Source organism: Chelonoidis abingdonii, chromosome 1, assembly GCF_003597395.2.
Source record: "Chelonoidis abingdonii isolate Lonesome George chromosome 1, CheloAbing_2.0, whole genome shotgun sequence".
Lineage (NCBI taxonomy): Eukaryota > Metazoa > Chordata > Testudines > Testudinidae > Chelonoidis > Chelonoidis abingdonii.
In genome coordinates this window covers 365763925-365783987 of record NC_133769.1, presented here as the reverse complement: position 1 = coordinate 365783987, position 20063 = coordinate 365763925, and the positions used below count along the sequence as shown (strand labels likewise).

At 44.7% G+C, this 20063-nt stretch overlaps 1 protein-coding gene across 1 annotated transcript in view; it reads right to left on the bottom strand.

The window, feature by feature from the left end:
• The window catches only part of LOC116820524 (disintegrin and metalloproteinase domain-containing protein 20-like), a 174012-nt gene that overhangs the window by 134804 nt on the left and 19145 nt on the right, over window positions 1–20063 (bottom strand). The window contains 3 exon segments of the mRNA XM_075066834.1: window positions 3490–3697; window positions 4541–4617; window positions 5949–6027. Of these exon segments, the coding sequence (XP_074922935.1) occupies window positions 3490–3697; window positions 4541–4617; window positions 5949–6027 (364 nt within the window).

Sequence of the window (20063 nt, the reverse complement as noted above, 5' to 3'; positions counted from 1 at the left end):
AACCTGAACAGATTTGCACACACACCTCATACAAATCACTGGTAAAAAAACAGATTAAAACAATTATATTGACTACAAAAGACTAGATTCTTAGTGAATAGGCAAAAAGTCAGAGTTAGTTACCAAGATAAAATAAAATCATAAGCACGCAGTCTAAACTCTCAATCTATTAGACGGGCAACATTCAGAGTAAGCAGGATTTTCCTCATCCATTGGATATTCACCATAGTGATAGAGATTTCAACCCTTGAAAAAATCATGGGCCACGTTTCCGTCAGTTGAATCTTACAGAAGTTGTCTTGTTGCTTGCAGCATAGCATAGTGAGCTTCCAATCCAGACATGTCACACATGACCCATTTCCTATCATCAGCCTAAGACACAACCAAATTTGCTCCATCCTCAGATCAGATGACCTACACACCTACTATAGATCTTTATCACATTTCTTAGAAAGTCACTATGTAAGCCATCTTCTGGAAGCTTAAGAAACAGATTTTGACGAGTGGCTGGGACAGGTACCAGAAGTCACTTACACAGGGACAGGCCAACGAAGGAGAAAAGACAGGAACTATCTTGACTGTCTGCATGCACAAATCAGCCCAGATAAAACCTCTCCGCACATTTAGTCAGACGGATCTACAACACTATCCTGGGAAATGAGCCCTCACTTCTCGAGCGAAAGCCCTGGGAAGGCACAGCCAAGTCCTTGCTAACTAGACAGAACACCCAACCTGAAGCAATACTCCCATACAACTACACACACACCACAAAACCACTAACTCCAGGAACCAATCCCTGTATAAAACCCTCATGGATTGTCTGACTTGTGTCTCTATCTACTCTAAGTGACACCCATCAGAGGATCCAAAACCACATCAGCCACACCATCGGTGGCCACATTCACGTGCACATCTATAATGTTATACTATGCCACATGTGCCAGCAATTGCTGCCATGTACATTGGCCAAACCGACAGTCTCTGAAAAAAACATAAAAGAAATAAATGGAACAAAGTTCAGACCATCAGGAATGGTAACATATAAAAGCCAGTAGGAGAACACTTCAATTTCCTGGACATTCTATAACAGATTTTAAGTAGCCATACTGAATAAAAACAACTTTAGAAACAGACTACAAAGAGAATCTGGCAGAACCTAAATTCATTTGCATATTTAACACCATTAAGTGGGCTTAAAAGGGACTCAGAGAGCAGTGGCTGAAAGAAACTCATCTAAAAGCAGCTTGCCTCTCGTGGAATTGACACACCTCATCAATTATTGGGAGTAGACTATATCCACCTGATCAATGTCCCCTTGTCGAACGGAGCATGATTCTCCACTGTGCTGTTAACTCCTTCCTCATGTGTCAGTATAATAATGCCTGCCTTCTGTAATTTCACTCTAGCATCTGAGAAGTGGGTGTTTTTCCCACGAAGCTTATGCCTTTTTTTGGGGTTGCTTTTGTTGTTTTGTTTGTGTGGTTTTCTTTGTGTTTTTGTTGCGTATCGTTTTTTTGGCGTGCCTAAAGTGTTAAGTAATTAGTCTGTTAGTCGTATCTTAGTGTTGCCGCTGGAAGCGCGCGTTGCTAGGTTTGTTGGTATAGGCAGACTTTTTATATCGCGTTATGCATCCCGATTGATGAGAGAGTGAGAGTTGTGTGATTTTTGGGTAGGCTTAGATATTCTCTGACGTTCATACTCGTCTGGGAGGATGCGGGCTGCCTCCCACCTTTTTTACTTCTGTGTCAGGGATTCTAACTAGTCCGCTTGCAGTGGCGCTGCGTCTTCATTTATCTCACGTTTCGCGCGTCGTCTGAGTTTTTCTGGAGTGTATCTGCAATATTCTAAACTTCTTGGTTTTTATTTCTGTGTGTGATTCACGAATAAATTGTAGTTTTAGATAAGAGCACACTTACTTTGTATCGATTTTTCATCAAGCTAGAAGTGCTATGTTCCCATTGATTTATTCCTAGCACTGCCTGAGTGAAATAGCTTAGTTACCAACGCCGGGTTTGTTCTGGAGAGAGATTTTGGTGGGGAACACACGGATGGTATCAGCCCGGCTGGTCAATGAGCTTTTGCAGTGCATGATGTAGGAGTAGATGTACATGTAAAGAGGTCCGATAAGTGTGGGCATTTGAGTATCCATAGTTTTATGGGAGGGGCGGATAAGTGTTTGGGGATAGTATTAAAATTCAAATGATTCCTGGAAAACTGGAGGAATGGTCTGAAGGAAATAGGATAAAAATTTCCATAAGGAAAAATGCCAAGTACTCCAATTAGGAAGGAATAATCAGTTGCATACACACAAAATGGGAAACGACTGCCTAGGAAGGAGTACTGCAGAAAGGGATGTGGGAGTCATAGTAGATCACAAGCTAAATATGAATGAACAATTTAATACTGTTGCAACCCGCCCCCCAACTATTATGGAATGTATTAGCAAGAGTGTTGTAAGTAATATATGAGAAGTAATTCTTCTACTCAACTGGAGTACTGTGTTAATTTCTGCGTGCCACATTTCAGGAGAGTTGTGGACAAACTGAAGCAAGTCCAGAAAACAACAACAAAAAGGATAAAAGGTCTTGAAAACATGACTTATGAAGGAAGATTGAAAAAATCTGGGTTTGTTTAGTCTGGAGAAGAGAAGACTGAGAAGGAACATAACAGTGTTCAAGTATATAAAAGGTTGTTACAAAGAAAAGAGAGAAAAAATTTTCTCCTTAACCTCTGATGATAGAACAAGAAGCAGTGGGCTTATATTGGAGCAAGGGAGGTTTACATTGGACATTACGTTGTTCCTGTTAGGGTGGTGTAGCAGGCTGCTGGTGCAAAAGCACCTAATTAGCTCCTGCCCAGTCAGCTCCATTCAGGGGAAGCAGATTGGGGCTGATGGAAAAGGCCTGATGCTGGCCTGAGGATTGGCAACACCTGCAGGCCTGACAAGCCGTGGGCTGGGATGGAGCCAGAAGGTGGGGGGCAGCCAGGGAGAAGTCAGTCAGAGAGGGAACTGGAGGCATCCTAGCTGAAGACTGACTGCCTGTAAAGGAGGTGACTAATCCTGCAAGATTTGTATATAGATAGACACTGGTGGTGGGAGAACCTTATATAAATAAAGACACGGGCATTTCACAACCCTGAAGCCTCTCTGAGCCTTATTGGGGGCAGAAAGCGGGCCCAGGAAGAGGGGCAGGATGTGAACCCTGTTACAGGTGGTTAAGCACAGGTTAAACTAGAGAGATTGTAGAATCTCCATCATTGGAGATTTTCAAGAGAAGCCTTGACAAGCATCTGTCAGGAAAGCTCTAGATATTACTTAATCCTGCCATAAGTTCAGGGGACTGGTCTAAATGATCTCTCAAGGTCCCTTCCTGTCCTATGAGTCTATCATTCTCCAGAATACTATTTTCTTGGCACCAACTGCCTATTGACTACCTCTGTTCCCCATAATATCCATTTACTTTATGTGAACTCATATAAAACACTTACATCTACTATAAGCTGTTTCTCCATTTGAACCTTAGATATTTGATGTTCTCTGTCTTTAGCTGCTTGATCTTCCATATCTTCATCAGTTACTCCACATCGATCAGGCGAGTCTTCATCAGCTGCCATTCGATAAATAATATGATGAAACGTAGAGGAAGATTTAACAGGTTCAATTTCATAGTTTAAATCATAAATCATGAAATAGCCCCTGAGAATTGCAAAATTGAAGTGTAATTTAGAGATTTGGGAAAACTAAAAAAACTCTACAAAAATATTAGAACTAGTCAGAAATTTTCCATCTGAATTATTTTTGATGCATAACGCAGTTTTTGCAGAACTTTTACTGAAATTTCCTCCCTTGCATCCTGAAAGGAAGGTGCTACTGAGGGAAAAACATTTCCAATTTACAATTGAATAGAAATGTTCTTGGTAACACAGCCACCTTTGACAGGCACAATTAAGAGACCGAAGAGCCCTGAATGGGCATCAAGCCACACATCACTCATCACCGCAATATTTACTGTTTTATAAGTCACAGATCAGTCATCGCTGCACTACATACTATTTTACAATCTATAAAATAAAATACAAAATTAAGATTAGAGACTTGTGATCTAGCCCTATGTTGTAACAGCAGATGACCCTTAACAACCGGTTAGCATAAAACAGGTCGGAAACCTTCAGATCAAAGCCCATCAGAGTAATCCGCTGGCAGGCCGTGAGACACTTTGCTTACATTGACCGTCTATAGGCACAGCCCCCTGCAGCTCCCAGTGCCTGCGGTTCGCCGTTCCTGGTCAATGGGAGAAGCGGCCATCACGTCCCTGTAGCCCACGCCGCTTCCCACAACTCCCATTGGCCAGGAATGGCAAATCGGAGCCACTCAGAGCTACAGGGGGCGGGGCCGTATTGACCCCTGGCATAAAATCTGCATTAGGAAAAGGTAAAAGGCCACTAAACAGTTATTCTGTTATGTTAAATCTACCTTTCTGATTCAGAAGAAAAAAATGCATTATGTTTGCAGTCTAGCGTACTGAGGAGTCTACATTACCAGAGTCCAGAGCAAGTGCTGAGAACTGCAACAGATTCTGGGACATCCTCCACATATCCAGAGTAGTAGCAATCATCCTGCAAGATCCAAAAGCATGTTTTTCTTTTCTATCATTAATTTAAGTCAAATAGAATAACAGATACAGTTACACAAAATTAAGTATACACAATGCAAAGTCTAAATTTATTTGCATCTGGTCTCAAAATGGGGTTCTAGTATGAAAAAGGAGTGATGAATGACCCCTTTTCACTCAGCAGATCTGTTTTCCTGTGTACTCAGATCTACTGACTTTTAGTATCAAAACCAAGTTTTGCTGCTTTTACTCATGTCAATAGTGCAGAGATAATGCAGCAGGGGGGACACTCCCTGTGGTGAGGAGTGTGCTTCAAAGAGAGGTTCTCAAATATTACACTTTTCTCACAATGAATTCCTAATACCTTACTATTTGCGCTTCTGCTACCTTACTCTCAACAACTAGTTGAAGATGTATGAATATAAAAGGAGACCTACTGGAAATGACATGGATTTTTCTAACACAATTATGACCAGAGACGCTGAAGGAAGAGGGATGAATCAGACTTAATATAACAGCCAAACTATATAACCTTGCTTCGCCTGCTTCTTAGAATCACAGAATCATAGAAGATTAAGGATAAAAGAGACCTCAGTAGCTCATCTAGTCCAAACCCATGCTCACAGCAGGATCAACCCCAACTAAACCATCCCAGCCAGGGCTTGGCAGAATACAACCACCGCTCCCTAGCAATTTGATTTTAAAGCAAAAATATTTTGCAGCTATTCAGGGAAGGTGAGTCCAGCTCACTTGTAACAAGGGAAGGCGGAAATGAGAACAGAGAGTGGGAATGGCCAATCATTTTTTAAACTTTTTTTTAAATCTTTGCTATTTTCAGCAGTTTGACAGCCCATTTTCTTCATGTTGTCCTCTCTTTCATGTAGAATTTGGCTAATTAATTTTTAAAATTCAGTGTTTTACCTCAGGGTGTAAACAAGGAAGGCCAAGGAAGAACTCTCAGAAAACAGTGACAGAGAATATTGAATGCTTTCTCATCACCTGGGAACAAGTACCACAACTAGCAAGTGACCTTAAATCGACAGAGGAACTCAACTCTCCAATCTGTCAGCTATTCAGAAGGAACTAAGGTCTAAGGTGAGGTTATTAACTAGGGATTATTAACCAGGGGTTTATTAACCATACCTAARTTTAAATTCATCAGCTTTCAGCCGAGGGCATGGTTGTCTCACTACACAGAAAAGTCCCTCAAATTATAATCCAGTTAAAAACCCAAAAATTTATTATCAAAGCTGATAACCTTCATCTATCCAGTCTAGAGCATGGCAGCTTAATTTTACTCAGTATTGTACCCTCTAAGGTACGTCTCATGCTTACCTGTATATATGGATAATCTGTTATCAAGTCTCCCTTCTCATTGTAAGTAAAAACTGGGATATTTGGGGCTATAAACGTTCTGAAAAATAAAGATTTTAAAAAATTAGAAATTCAAAAGCAGAAGACCCTGCTGAAGAAATATAGATAATGCAAGATGGCGCTTGATATAAATATATGGTAGGCAGTCATTAGGTAAAATTGGTTATAATTAGCTTTGCTGTTAGGTAAATTAATGTTGTTTTTATAAGAACGAAAGGGATTGTTTTTCTCTCAGCTAAAACCACAAAACTAGTTCAAGATAGTTAAAACTGCTTTGAGAAGAAACCAGAGACTGTTGTGTGAGGCTGTGTCTGAGACAAGCGGAACACCAGATGACACAAATATGTGCAGCTTGCACTTTGACATAGAATACAAAAATGGGGATTTCAGCATCAAGCTTCAACTCAGCAGGCCTGTTGGACAGCAAAGACCACCTGTATGATGTGGTGGGTCCTTCTTCTAGTTCTTAGGCACATACAGGCCACTGCTTATAGTCTTAGGGAAGCATTATCATAGTAGGGGTTTATAGTGACGTTGAGTACAGCATTCGAGATGTACTTCCCTTGGTAAGAGGCTGATCAGCCTTTGGGAAATAAAGGTACTTTTGGTGAATTGTCTACCATAACCTAGTCTTAAAACCAGATCCAAAAATTCCAACAACTGCTGCTGCAGTCTTGATGCATCTGAAAAGAAGGTTATTCACCTTGTGCAGTAACTGAGGTTCTTTGAGATGTGTGCCCCCGTGGGTGCTCCACTTCAGGTGTCGGTGCGCCCCGACGCCATCAATTGGAGATTTACAGTAGCAGTGTCTGAGTGGGTCTCACATGCTCAGTAGGCATCTCACAGTGCCTTTGGTGACACGTCTAGGGAGCACACGACCAAGCCCTCCAGTTCCTTCTCTAATACAGAGTCCCAACTGCAAATTCTGAAGTACAGGGAAGGAGAGCAGATAGTGGAGCACCCATAGGGTCAAACATCTCAAAGAACCTCAGTTACTGCACCAGATGAGTAACCCTCTCTGCTTCTTCGAGTTCTGTCCCTGTGGGTATTCCACTTCAGGTGACTGTAGAGCTATGCCTCTGAGAAAGCAAGAGAGATTTCATGTTTGTCTGAATTGTAGAGTTGAGTATGGTTAGGCCAACTATGGTGTCAGCCCTGGAGTAATGAGTGGTTGCATAATCAGTAAATGTGTGGATGGAGGCCCAATTGGCCACCTTACAAATCTCTAATATTGGAACATTGTGTAGAAACGCTATCGAGGCTAAAACAGATCGTGTAGAATGTGCTCTGATGTGTGCAGGAGGGTCCGTGTTCTGAATATGGTAACACTGTTGAATGCATGTGGAGATCCATTTATACAACGCTGAGAGGATATTGCATAGCCTTTCAAATGCTTGTTAGTATAAATGAAAAGTCTAGGAGATTTCTGGAAAGGTTTGGTCCTTTCAAGATAAAATGCTAGGGCACACCTAACGTCCAATGTATGCAAGATGGCCTCTGTTGGAGTACCATGAGGCTTAGAATAGAACGTGGGAAAAATGGATTAGTTGATTCATAAGAAAGGTTAATGTTACTTTTGGTAAGAATTTCGGTGCGTATGCCACGTGACCATGTCTTTGAAGAATATAGTATAGGGAGGATCGGCCATGAGCGCCCCTATCTCACTCACACATCTGGTGGAAGTAATAGCAACCAGAAAGGCCACTTTCATGGAAAAATGCAGCAGGAAGCAGGTGGCTAGCAGTTCGAATGGTGATTTGGTGCGGCATCTCAACACCAGATTTAGTTCCAAGGCCAGGGTAGGTTGGCGAACTTCTAGGTAAATATTCTGGAGATCCGTGAGGAAGCTTTAGTAGTTCGGTGCACAAAGATTAAGGTCCCATCAATCTCATGACGGAATGCAGTAGTGGCCCCAAGATTGTCTTTGATCAAGCTCATTGCTAAACCCGAATGTTTCAGCTCCAGCAGGTATTCCAGCACTAATGATAGTGATGCTATGGAAGCCATCAAGTGTTTTTCTTGACACCAGGAGGAAAATTGCTTCCATTATTGAAGGAAAGTATTATGCGTGGTCACCTTCCTGCTGTTTAGTAACACGTGTTTAACTTGTTCCAAGCAGACTAGTTCATCATGATGAACCATGCAGGAGCCACGGTTGTGTTACAGAGTGCTTGATGGGTATGTATACAGTGCTCATCCAGCTCTGTACACTGCACTTATGTAGTCTTGTGTGTTGTACCATGAACATCAAGGCTGCCATGTATCCTAGTAGTTACAGGACAGTACAAGCCGGTATATGAGGACTGACCCTTCTTCCAAGATAAAGTTTGTTAGGGTTGTGAATCTGGTCAGGGGCAGGGATGCCTTGGCTTCTGTGCATCAAGATGTGCCCCAATGAAGTCCAGTTGTTGGATTGGGATTAGAGTGGATTTTCGTTTGCTTGTCTGTAGCCCTAGATCCCTGAATAGTGTGATAGCCATTTGGACTGTGTCCAGTGTTTCTTCTTGAGTTGGGCCTTTGACAAGGCAATTGTCCAGGTAAGGGAAGATCATTATTCCCTATTTGTGTAGATATGTTTTAACTACTGCTAAGGTTTTGGAGAAAACTCTTGATGCAGTAGACAGGCTGAATGGTAGTATTCTGTACTGAAAGTGTTCCTGTCCTACTATGAATCGCATGAATTTCCTGTAAGCGGTGTGAATGGTGACATGAAAATAAGCCTCTTGGTGGCTGAGGGCTGAAAATCAGTCCCTCTTTTGCAGTGCTGCAAGTATCGTGCCCAGTGTGACCATCTTGAACTTTTGAGAGTATATGAATTTATTGAGCTTTGTGACGTCCAAGATAGGTTTCCATCCTCCATTCTTCTTCTGGGTCAAGAAATAGTGGGAGTAAAATCCCTTGTGAAGGCACTCATTCCACGGCACCTACTTGTAGAAGATGATTGACTTCTTCTTATAAGAAGGTGCTTATAAGAAAGGTCCCTGAAGAGGGATAGGGTGGGGGGTAGGGTAGGTGGTTGGAAGGTGAAGGTAATGGTATATCCCAAAAGTACTATTTCTAAAACCCACTGGTCCAATGTTATTGAGGTCCAGATATGGTAGAATGGGTGAAGGTGATGGCCAAAACATGGGAACGTATCGGGTGTAAGTGCGGCCTAGTGAGGGAGGTCATTCAAACCCTAGACCAAAGCTTCAAAATTGTGGTTTGGGAGGAGCCAACTGGGAAGTCAGTGCTTGGGATTGAGGTGCTATCTGATGCTGTGAGCGTTGACATTGTCTTTGATTATCGTAAGGCCATTATTGCTGTTGATTGGTGGAGGAGTCTCTGGTTCTCTGATAAGGTTGGTACCTTCTTCTCTTTGCAAGAGTGGTATAAATCCCCCGAATGTGCAGAGTGGCCTGAGAGCCCTTCACTGAGTGGAGCACCTCATCAGTCTTATTCAAAAACAACATTTCTAGATCAAATGGTAGGTCTTCTACTTTCATTTGCAGTTCTCTAGGGATGCTCGAGGCCTGCAACCAGGATGTCCGGTGCATCACTACAGCCATGGCCATGGTTCTGGCTGCTGTGTCCATGACGTCCAAAGATGCTTGGAGGGCTGTTTTAGCTATGAGTTGACCCTCATTTACAATCACTTAAATTGTGACTGTTTCTCCACAGGGAGCTCCACTGTGAATGAGCTAAGTTTCTCATAGTTATCATAATCGTATTTAGCTAACAAGGCTGAATAGCTGGTGATACTGAATTGCAAAGTGCTCAAAGAATAAACTTTGTACCTGAACAAGTTGAGCCTCTTGTGTTTCTTATCTCGTGGTGTCCATCTAAACTGGGTTTGTTTACCACATTAGTTAGTGACGTCGACTACCAAGAAGTTGGGAGGTGGATGTGAGAAGAGGAAGTCTATCCCTTTGGTGGGGAAGTAATACTTCCTATCAGCCCTTCTGCATGTCGGTGGAATTGAGGCCGCTATCTGCCACTGTCTCTGCTGGTTCCAGGATTGCATCATTGATGCAGAGAGTGATCTTGGAAGTAGATGAGGGGTATAGGATTTGTACCATCTTGTGCTAATTTGTCTGCAGTTCCTCCAACGGGATGTCCTGGCTTTGGGAGACCTGCTTAAACAGTTCCTGGAACTGCTTGAAATCGTCCGCTGAGGTAGGAGGGGGTGGTATGATCGCCTAAGTAGAACTGTGTACCAGAGATGTAGTTTCCTGGTCTGTATCTATTTCAGTGTCATAGAATCATAGAATATCAGGGCTGGAAGAGACCTCAGGAGGTCATCTAGTCCAACCCCCTGCTCAAAGCAGGACCAATTCCCAATTAAATCATCCCAGCCACGGCTTTGTCAAGCCTGACCTTAAAAACCACTAAGGAAGGAGATTCCACCACCACCCTAGATAACTCATTCCAGTGCTTCACTATACTTCTAGTGAAAAAGTTTTTCCTAATATCCAACCTAAAACTCCCCTACTGCAGCTTGAGTCCATCAGTCCTTGTTCTGTCATGTGGTACCACTGAAAACAGTCTAGATCCATCCTCTTTGGAATCCCCTTTCAGGTAGTTGAAAGCAGATATCAAATCTCCCCCTCATTCTTCTCTTCTGAAGACTAAATAATCCCAGTTCCCTCAGCCTCTTCTCATAAGTCATGTGCTCCAGCACCCTAATCATTTTTGTTGCCCTCTGCTGTATTCTTTCCAATATTTCCACATCCTTCGTGTAGTGGGTGGTCCAAAACTGGACACAGTACTCCAGATGAGGCCTCACCAATGCCGAATAGAGGGGAGTGATCACGTCCCTTGATCTGCTGGCAATGTTCCTTCTTATAAAGCCCAAAATGCCGTTATCTTTCTTGGCAACAAGGGCACACTGTTGACTCATATCCAGCTTCTTGTTCACAGTAACCGTAGGTCCTTTTCTGCAGAACTGATGCCTAGCCACTTGGTCCCTAGTCTGTAGCAGTGCATGGGCTTCTTCATCCTCAGTGCAGGACTCTGCACTTTCCCCCCTCTGTTTTTTTGAACACTCATCAGATTATTTTGGCCCAATCCTTTAATTTGTCTAGGTCGCCTCTGCATCTATTCTCCCTCCAGTGTATCTACGTTCCCAGTTAGTGTCATCCCCAAACTTGATGAGGGTTGCAATCCACATATCCTCCAGATTCCTAATAAAGCTATTGAACAGAAACAGGCCCAGGACCGCCCTTGGGGCACGTCAAGGGCTTTGTAATCAGCTGCAACTAGACATGGCGATTAATCACTCCCTGTGAGCCGATGATCTAGCCAGCTTTCCTATCCATCTATAGTTTCTTGGTCAGTAATATATCCAGCCCATACTTCTTTACCTTGCTGGCACGAAAACTGTGGGAGATTTGTATCAAAAGCTTTTGCTAAGTCAAGAAATAACACAACCACTGCTTTCCCCTCTCACAAAGCCAGTCATCATAGAAGGCAATTAAGTTCGCAGCCATGCACTTGCCTTGGTTATCCATGTCTGATCTGTTCCTCGATCCACTTTCTCTCCTATACATGTTCAGAAATTGAGTACCTTAACGCACTCACATGATTTTCCACGCGAAGTACTGAGCTGAGGCTTTTATGGCCTGAAGTCTTTCTAGTGAGTGCGTCTGGGCGCGCTATGTCCAGTAACTAGATCGGGAGCCTAAGAACTACATTAGCCTTTTTTCCAGTCATCTGGGACCTCCCCCAATCACCATGAGTTTTTAAAGATAATGGCCAATGGCTCTGCAATCACATCCACCAGCTACTTTAGCACCTTCAGATGGAGTGCATCCAGTCCCATGGACTTGTGCTCATCCAGCTTTTCTAAATAGTCCTGAACCACTTCTTTCTCCACAGAGGGCTGGTCACCTCTTCCCCATACTGTGCTGCCCACTGCAATAGTCTGGGAGCTGACCTTGTTCATCAAGACAGAGACACAACTTCCTGAGCCTCCATGGGCTGCAGGGTTGAAGACATGGGATTAGAGCTCAGTTTGCCTCTACGAGCTCTGGGTGGCCTGGAGTGGGGGCCCCAGTAAGTTGGCCAGTGTTCCCAATGTGCCCATTGCATTGGGAAGGCCATTGGTGGATACATCCACAGTGATCCGCACCATGGTTGAGCCTTCTGGTTGTAACGGTATCTCAGCCCCATATGGCTCCAGGGTGGTCGCTGTTCTTTCAGCGATGAATGGTGCAGCGAGAAAATGCATGGTCCCTGTAACTCATTATCGTCTTTATTTGATGAGTGTACCGCTTCATGAGAAATGCAGGGATTTCCTCCATATTCCACAGGCAGAGACGTCCCTAGGATATGGCAAATCAGGGTGACTGCCCCAGGCCCCATGCTTTAGGGGGCCCCACTCTTCAGGAGGAGATGGGTGCCTGGTGGGGAGGCGAGGTGGGTGGGCAAGCAGAGTGAGAAGCCAAACGGAGGCGAACAGCAGGCAAGTGGAGAGGGGGAGGCAAGAAAGAGCCACCTTACCAACCTCCAGAGGTACCTGGAGCATCATAGGTGCTCACCAAAGCGTGTGTCGGCATCGGGGGTAGTGACCTGGCAGGAGACCATCGTTGTTTCTGCAGTGCTCTTGGCACTGACATCTGTGCTCTCGTCCTTGATATTTTGGAGGTTACGTCTCCTGTTCCTATGGGAGAAGTGCCCAGAGAGGAAGTCCGCAAGTCCATTTCATGTTGGAGAGATTTCTGCACCAAGATAATTTTTAACCTGAGATCCCAATTACACCAGGCTCTAGCTTTCAGATTGCTACAGTGGGAACATTTTTGTGGGATATGTACCTCACCAAGACACTATATGCACAAGGAGTGCCTCTCCAAAATGGGCATTGCTTCATGGCAGGAGCCGCATTGCTTGAAGCTTGGGGAGCCAGGTATCTTAATAGTTAACCGCCCCCAGTGCGGGGAGGGTACCTAGAGAAAATGAACGTTTTTTGTAATAAAACTAACTCTAACACTAACATTAACTTTCTATATGACTAATCAGCTATTTCAACTATTATTTCTAAAGGTTTTGGAAGAGCTCTGTCTTCAGCTGAGGATGATTGAGAAGGAACTGGAGGGCTCAAGTCGTGCACGTGCTAGACGAGGCACCAATGACATAGCGAGACGCTTGCTGCACAAGCGTGACCCACATGGACACTGCTACCATAAATCTCCAATCGACAGTGCCAGGAGGCACCAACCGCTGAATTGAGCAACCAGAGGGATAGCACTCGAAGAACTGTTGGTTACATAGTCTAAGGCCCAGCTCCTCAAAGGTATTTAGGTGTCTGGCTCTGTAGTAGGGTGGACCACTGCTCCGGCCCTGAAAGGGTTAAAACAGCCCTGGATAAGGGCTGGGGCTGGAGAAAGCAGCCTTTTAGGCTGGGCTGATTGGGGGAAGTGGCGGCAGCTGGGGCCACGCTCCAAACTGAGCAACAGGCCCTTATATAAGGCAGAGAAGCCAGGACCACAGACAGTCTCCCTCTGTGTGTAGAGGGAGAAGGGCCTGGCTGCAGGGAGCTAGTACTGGGGGTTGCAAGGTGCAGCCCAGGGGTAGGCCAAGGCAGCAGGTCCAAAGCCTCCTTGTTAGTGATGAGTTGGCTGATACTGCGGTCTGCCTTAGGGCGTGGGGCTAGACAATGACTGGCAGTAGCCATACACTGAGGCAAGGTGGGAATAGAGGGCGGGGGCTCCCTACGGAGGGGAGATCCTGAGAACAAGGGGTCACTGCCAGGGGGCAGCACCCTATGTAAAAGGGCACTGGGTCCAGGGAGGGACATGGGGCCATAACTGGAAAGGCGGATCACCGGCCTGCAGAGGGCGCTCTGGACACTGGACTGAGCTAATTCCCAAGGACGACCAGTAGGCGGCGCTGCGGGGGTGAGTCTGCCCAGTTACAGGCTCTCACTGAAGTCAGTGTGATTTAGGTATTTAGCAACTTAAAAGGTCTTATGTGAATCTACAGTCAAGACCCAATGCACTCTGCAGATGTGAATTTGCTGGAGAATTCATTTCTTGCCATAGAGCTGTGCTCCAGAATCTATGCATTAATTACAAAAAATATTCCTAGCTCTCGTAGTTGTGAAGAAGAAATTGAAAACCTGAACTGAGTGCAACTAATGCAGAGATACCATTATGCCTATTTTAGAGGTGGGGAGACTAATGCACAATGATAATATGATGTATCCAAGGTTCCCCAATGGATCACTGGTAGAGTGGAATAAAATCCCAGTCCAATGCCTTATCTACTAAGCATCACTCACACATTACCTAAGTAAACCCAAGAATACCTCATTAGACAACTCTGTATAATTGATGACATTTTATAAATGGCAATAGAGAGAGATGTAGGAATTTGTCCACAAATGCTGGCTCTGAGAGAAATGTGGCACTGAAGGGAGCAGGTTTACTTGGAGCTTTTCCAATGCTGACAAGGTCTCCAGCACTGAAAGACCATCATCATCTGCACTCGTGAGCTTCTGCCTTACACCAGGCAAATCTGAAATCCATGGCACTGACAGATGCTAAAGACAAATCCAGCTTCTTCGGTTCTAGTGTGGCTCCAAAGCTGGACATAAGGTGCTCCACCAACGTAGTGGTATAATAATTGGACCACTAAATTTAACCAAATTATAAGCTCAGCTGCAAAAAATGAGGAAATATTTATAAAGTGTCACAATAACCTATAGCAACAAATGTTGGTCAAAAGGGAAGACAGAAGGACTGAATTAGTCTAAGCCAGTGATTCTCAAACTTATTTGATAGTGCCCCCCCTTCACTGTGTCTGTAATAGTATATGCCTCCCCTCTCCCTGCCCCTCAAGTACATATACCGATATATGCAGAAGCAGTGCTTCACTTGACTCAGTTTTGGCCTCTGTTTTTCACTTGAGTTCGGTTTTTTTTCTGTTGCATGAAGGAGCCAACGATCCATTGTAATAAGATCAAAGGCAAAACTTTGATTGTGGACTATGCTGGCAATTAAATTTGCATCATAGCAAATGGATTAATGTACAGATGTGAGCTGCTTTGTATAATGATATACGAGCTCAACAAAAATCTGTCAAAATGTGCATTGTCATCTGAGGACCTGGTATGTCCAGAGGAATCAGCTTTGATAGTTCACTCATTGCTGTGGGTAAAATGTGTGCAGTACATTTCCCCACTCCCCCATAAAGCCTCTCAGCCCCACCCCCAATACATTCACCACCGCCAAAGGGCCTGCCCCCCAGTTTGAGAACCTTTGGTTCCACAAGAAGTCCCACTGATATAACTCAAATACTGTGTTAAGATTTCTTGGTAAACAGGAAAAGTGTGGAACCAGAATAAACCAAAATTGGTGTATCAGAAATAAGGTCTAATAAATTAGCAGACAAAATAATGAGGGGATGCGCTATTCTACCCATCCTTCTTTGTCAGGGTTCTTATTTGAAGAGACTGGGGTGGGGGGTGGGGGAGCGGGGCATTATTGTGCCAATGGCTGACTGAAAGTTGAGAAAAGGGGAAGAAATGAAATTCACCATCACATCTGGCCCCTCTACTGTCCCTTGAGACCCCAAGCCTTCTTTCTTTTAATCCTAAGAGATGTCCTGACCAGAATAGACCAGAGAGAGGGATCCAGATGACAGCACCACTTCCACTGGCTCCAACTAAATCCCAAACCCATCTGGGCAGTGAGATTTTGTCTCTCCGCCATGCCCATATATGTTCTTTTCCTTCTCCACCTTATTTCTTTTCTTTCTTATACATCCTTTTCCTTCTATTTAATAAGAATATGGATTAGCTGCCTAAAACCATACATTCTGCAACACTGTTGTAAGCTTGTGACCAGAAGGGCACCTAAATGCAATGCCCCTAAACAGCTCAATGCTGTTACACGTTCGCTACATCTCAAGGTGGCTGCTAAGACCCTGTGCTATGTCTGAGTTTTTCCAGCAAAGAGTTTGCAAACGAGAGGCAATAACAGGGACAGAAGCTTCATTTTTCATCTTTGCTGATTTTTTATTTCCCCTTTTCTGTATTTGAATCTTGTTTTCTAGGAAATGGGATCGGACATCAACAACAAAAGCAATAACAGCTCCAGCACATCTCAACTATCTTCTCTTTCCAAAAAAGTGACAGTCATTACCATTTAAGAAACTGTCAAACAGAATTTCCCCCACTCCTTCTAAAGGCTCTTTACAGCTAAAAGGAATGAGGTGTAGCCAGAGTTAAAATATATCAGTTATATTTAGGATATAGAAGTCAAATATTAGGCCTTAGGATAAGTTACCACAGGTAACTTAATAATGAACCTACTGAGCTTGTGTCTATGTTTGTATGCTGATGTTTTGAAAATAATTACAGAGTTTGGGTAATAATGTCTATGAAACATCAGTAGATGCCACAAGATGACCATTGGTAGCGAGGATGAAATGTTACAAACTTCCTTGGGGTAACCATGTATTACTATGGTCATAAAGTTACATTAATGCTAATGAGTACAAGGGGAAGTAATGAGTTAGCCTATGAAAAATGTGGTACCCTAAAAGTAATGCGGTGCGGAAGTTCAAATAAGGAAAAGGCGTTAAAACTTTCATGAATATGCATGAACCCCAGTGGGCGTCAGCATAGCACATAATAAAAGCTGTATCCCGGCCTGTGTGCCTTGGAGGAGGATTCCAAGATAATAGCTGTTGGTGATGATGATGGTGAAGATGATTATGATGATCGTGACCAATATTTTGGGTTTCTCTGCAAAGGGTGGTGTTAGTAATAGAAATGCTAGATGTTCCATATTGTTGTTTCTCTCCTTTACCTGACAGCAACCTGTAGATTGTTATTTGTTTGGTCAATAAAATTAATTACAGCGCACTCTATAAGAATCACTGATACAAGAATCAACAGTATCTAGTGATCAAAACCACTAGGACAAAAATCATTCCTATACTAACTTGTACAAATCAAGTGCTTATAGGCATCAAATAATCCGGGACGGATGTGATTCTTATAAGAGGAGTGTACTGTATTACATGAAGAGCACTATGTAGTCTCTGTTGTGCACCCTGGGGTCTCCCTTCCATTGATGACCTCTCTACTGTAATTGATCTTAGGGTCTGAGCTCACAGATCAAAGTAGATGTAATCCCTCACTTTAGGGTTCAGTAATTGATTAAAGTAACCCATAACTATAGATAAGGCTACAGAGAGATGTTGTTAAAATTAAAGCCTTGCTTAATACTTTACATTTCAAATGCTTTAACTGTTTTACCTTCTTTGGCTGTATCTTTATTAATGGCATCTGTGCCATGGTACTAAGCAGCTGAGGTTTCTATATAGCAAACCCAAAGCCTTAATTAACACTGCACACTGACTGGATCGTGGTGACACCTTTTACTTTTGGGGCCCATATATTCCATCAAAATAATACAACAGGAGGTTTCAAAGCAGATTATGCCCTACTCTGTCCTTGCACAGGAAAGGGGCCTGATAAGAGGAGAAACCTAAGAAGCTAAATTCTAATGCTTGTAATTAGAAAAGCTTGGAGCTGAGTGTATCTGTCTTTCGTGCCCACGGTATAAATGCCCAGCAAAAAGAACACTCCATAGATTGAACATCCCTGATGCATATCAAACAGCAAGTACATACCTCCAACTCTGGCAAGACAGAGGTGCATGAAATGATATGACATGCTCTTTAAACCTGATCTTTCTTGTTGGATCTTTAGGGTCTCATGAGTAGCCCTGCGCGGATACAAAATTGATATCTGTGATGCAGATAGCCATGGATATAAAGCAGATATCTGTGGAGCTGCAGGGCTCTAGTGACAACAAGCAAGACCATCAAGGCCATGGCCAGCGATTGAGCCAGGAACTGCAGTGGTGAAAGAAGCATGTTGGGCTGCCATTTGCCAGAACTAGCACCCAGCTCCTCCAGTGCTGCTGTGTCACCCCCAGTTTTGCCCAGTGGAGTGGTCACCAGGCTCACTGGCAGCTGTCCCTAGTCACATTAGTGTGTGAAACAGCTCGCATGCTCCCAGACAGTCATGTGCAATTCCTGTCAGAGACCATGTGAACAGTTGGCATGCACTAGCGTGACCAGGGACAACTGCCAGTGAGCCTGGTGCCCACCCCAGTGGGCAGGGCTGGGGGCAGCACAGCCATGCTGATGAAACTGCACAGTTTGGGAACTGGATCCTGTGAGCAGTGGCCTGATAGGCCGCTGCTTTCACCAGTCACTGGCCAGGGCCTTGCTGGTCTCACTCATTGTCACTAGAGTCCTGCAGCTCTATGAATATCTGGTTAAATCTGTGGATAGCTGCATCCACGGATGTAAATTTTGTATCTGTGTAGGGCTCTACTCATCAGAAATGAGCCAGGAACTAAAGTCTCAGTTGGTCTAGGAATTTAAACTGAGCAACAGTGCAAGAGCTATCTAAAAGCATCTACATTTTCTAAAACTGTAGTAACTTGAATCAGTCGACAGGAGATTTCAGATACAAATTAAGGCCTGGTCTACATCAGCAGACCAGCTGGAGTCAGCAGTCCCAGGGAGTACTTGCACCAAGCAGCCCGGAGACCTTTGACAGTTCAATATGGAAGTTTTTGGGGTCTGTTCGGTTTAACGTTCTGACCTTTGTTGGCCGCCTCATAAGAGTGTGGTGCTTCCCCAGCGGTTGAGAGGAATTAACGCTTCTGGTCTCCCGCTATGAAAAGGAGCCTGAATACACTAGGGTTTTTTGTTGTGTGTTGTGGTTGTGTTGTGCCGTGGGGGTTGGTGCTGTCGGTGCGGGCATGGCCACGGGCCCACCATATTAGCTCTCTTGTCTTCGAGGCAGAAGGCACACCCAGGGACACGACCGGTGGGTGTACACTCCCACGGGTGTTGCCCCCGGGGGAACCACGCCTTGCCGCCCCAAGCCCGGGCCACCTCAGGAAATGCGAACACTGACACACACAGACGCTACTTCTTAGGGAGATCCCACCCATCCGCATCGCCTTCATGTCCGAGAGGGTTACCCACGAGCCGTGGCAAATGAGTGGCCTACTCAACAAGCAGACAACAACCCATCTGCGGCCAGCTGGTCAAAAGTGGCTGAGTCCCATGGCCTCAGAGGATGCCATAGACAAAAGCATAGAGAGCTCATCTAACTTAACTGGTACACTCTAATCTCAGCGTCCACCAGACACGGCGGACCTGGCCATACAAGTCCCGCATCATGGAAGACCTCCTGTCGAACCTATCGCGGTCATGAATAAATGTTAGTCTCAAAGGTGGTGGATAGAGTCCATAGACAGGGGATTAATATTCAACCCACGCGTGACTTGCCGCCCCTTGATCGTGGTGCCCCGATACACAAAACAACACTTAGATCCACGGTTAGCGGAGGCGTCGACGAGCGACGCCGGCTGCGAAACAAGCTAGCCCGTTGAGCACGTCCTATGATATCGACTCGGGGCACAAATAAAAAAGGGTGATGGTCAACCTCCTCGCCTCCAGGCCAGGACGTGATCCCTACCTTCTGAGATCCGGTGTTTCCCTGCATGGCAAACAATGCGGACATTAGCGGATGAGCGCTGATTGAGGGAAAGTTCTTGGCGCGACTTCTACAAAGTAGACATAACGATGTTTGAATAACATTCCCGGGGCCCCCGAGACAGGTGGGACAAAAAATACCGGCCCTCGAGCTGGTCCTACCCGAGAGCCCGGGCACAGCAATACGCGACGCCAAAAGACGGGACTCGTTGTACTAGAGGCTCGACATAAGCGCGCGCTATGGGGACAGGCGACTGGGCTGCCGCGGGTCTGGAGCTAGTGAGGAGTGGGTATTACGACGGGGAGCGCTTGAAGAAGTTTCTGGTGCCGCGCATCGGGACGGATGGGCAAGAGCGCATGACAACAACCCGTGAGTCACTCAAGGCCGTCCCCGCAGTTCCAGTAGCGGGCTGCGGAAGTGTTCCCCCTCTGAAAGGCCGCCGCCACCGGCCTCTATTGCGTCAGTGGACACACATCAGACCCTGAGGAAAAAAAACAAAATAAGAAAAAAATAAAAAAAAAAAAAAAACAAACAAAAACCCCGACCAGGGAATGGGACCAAGGCTTCGA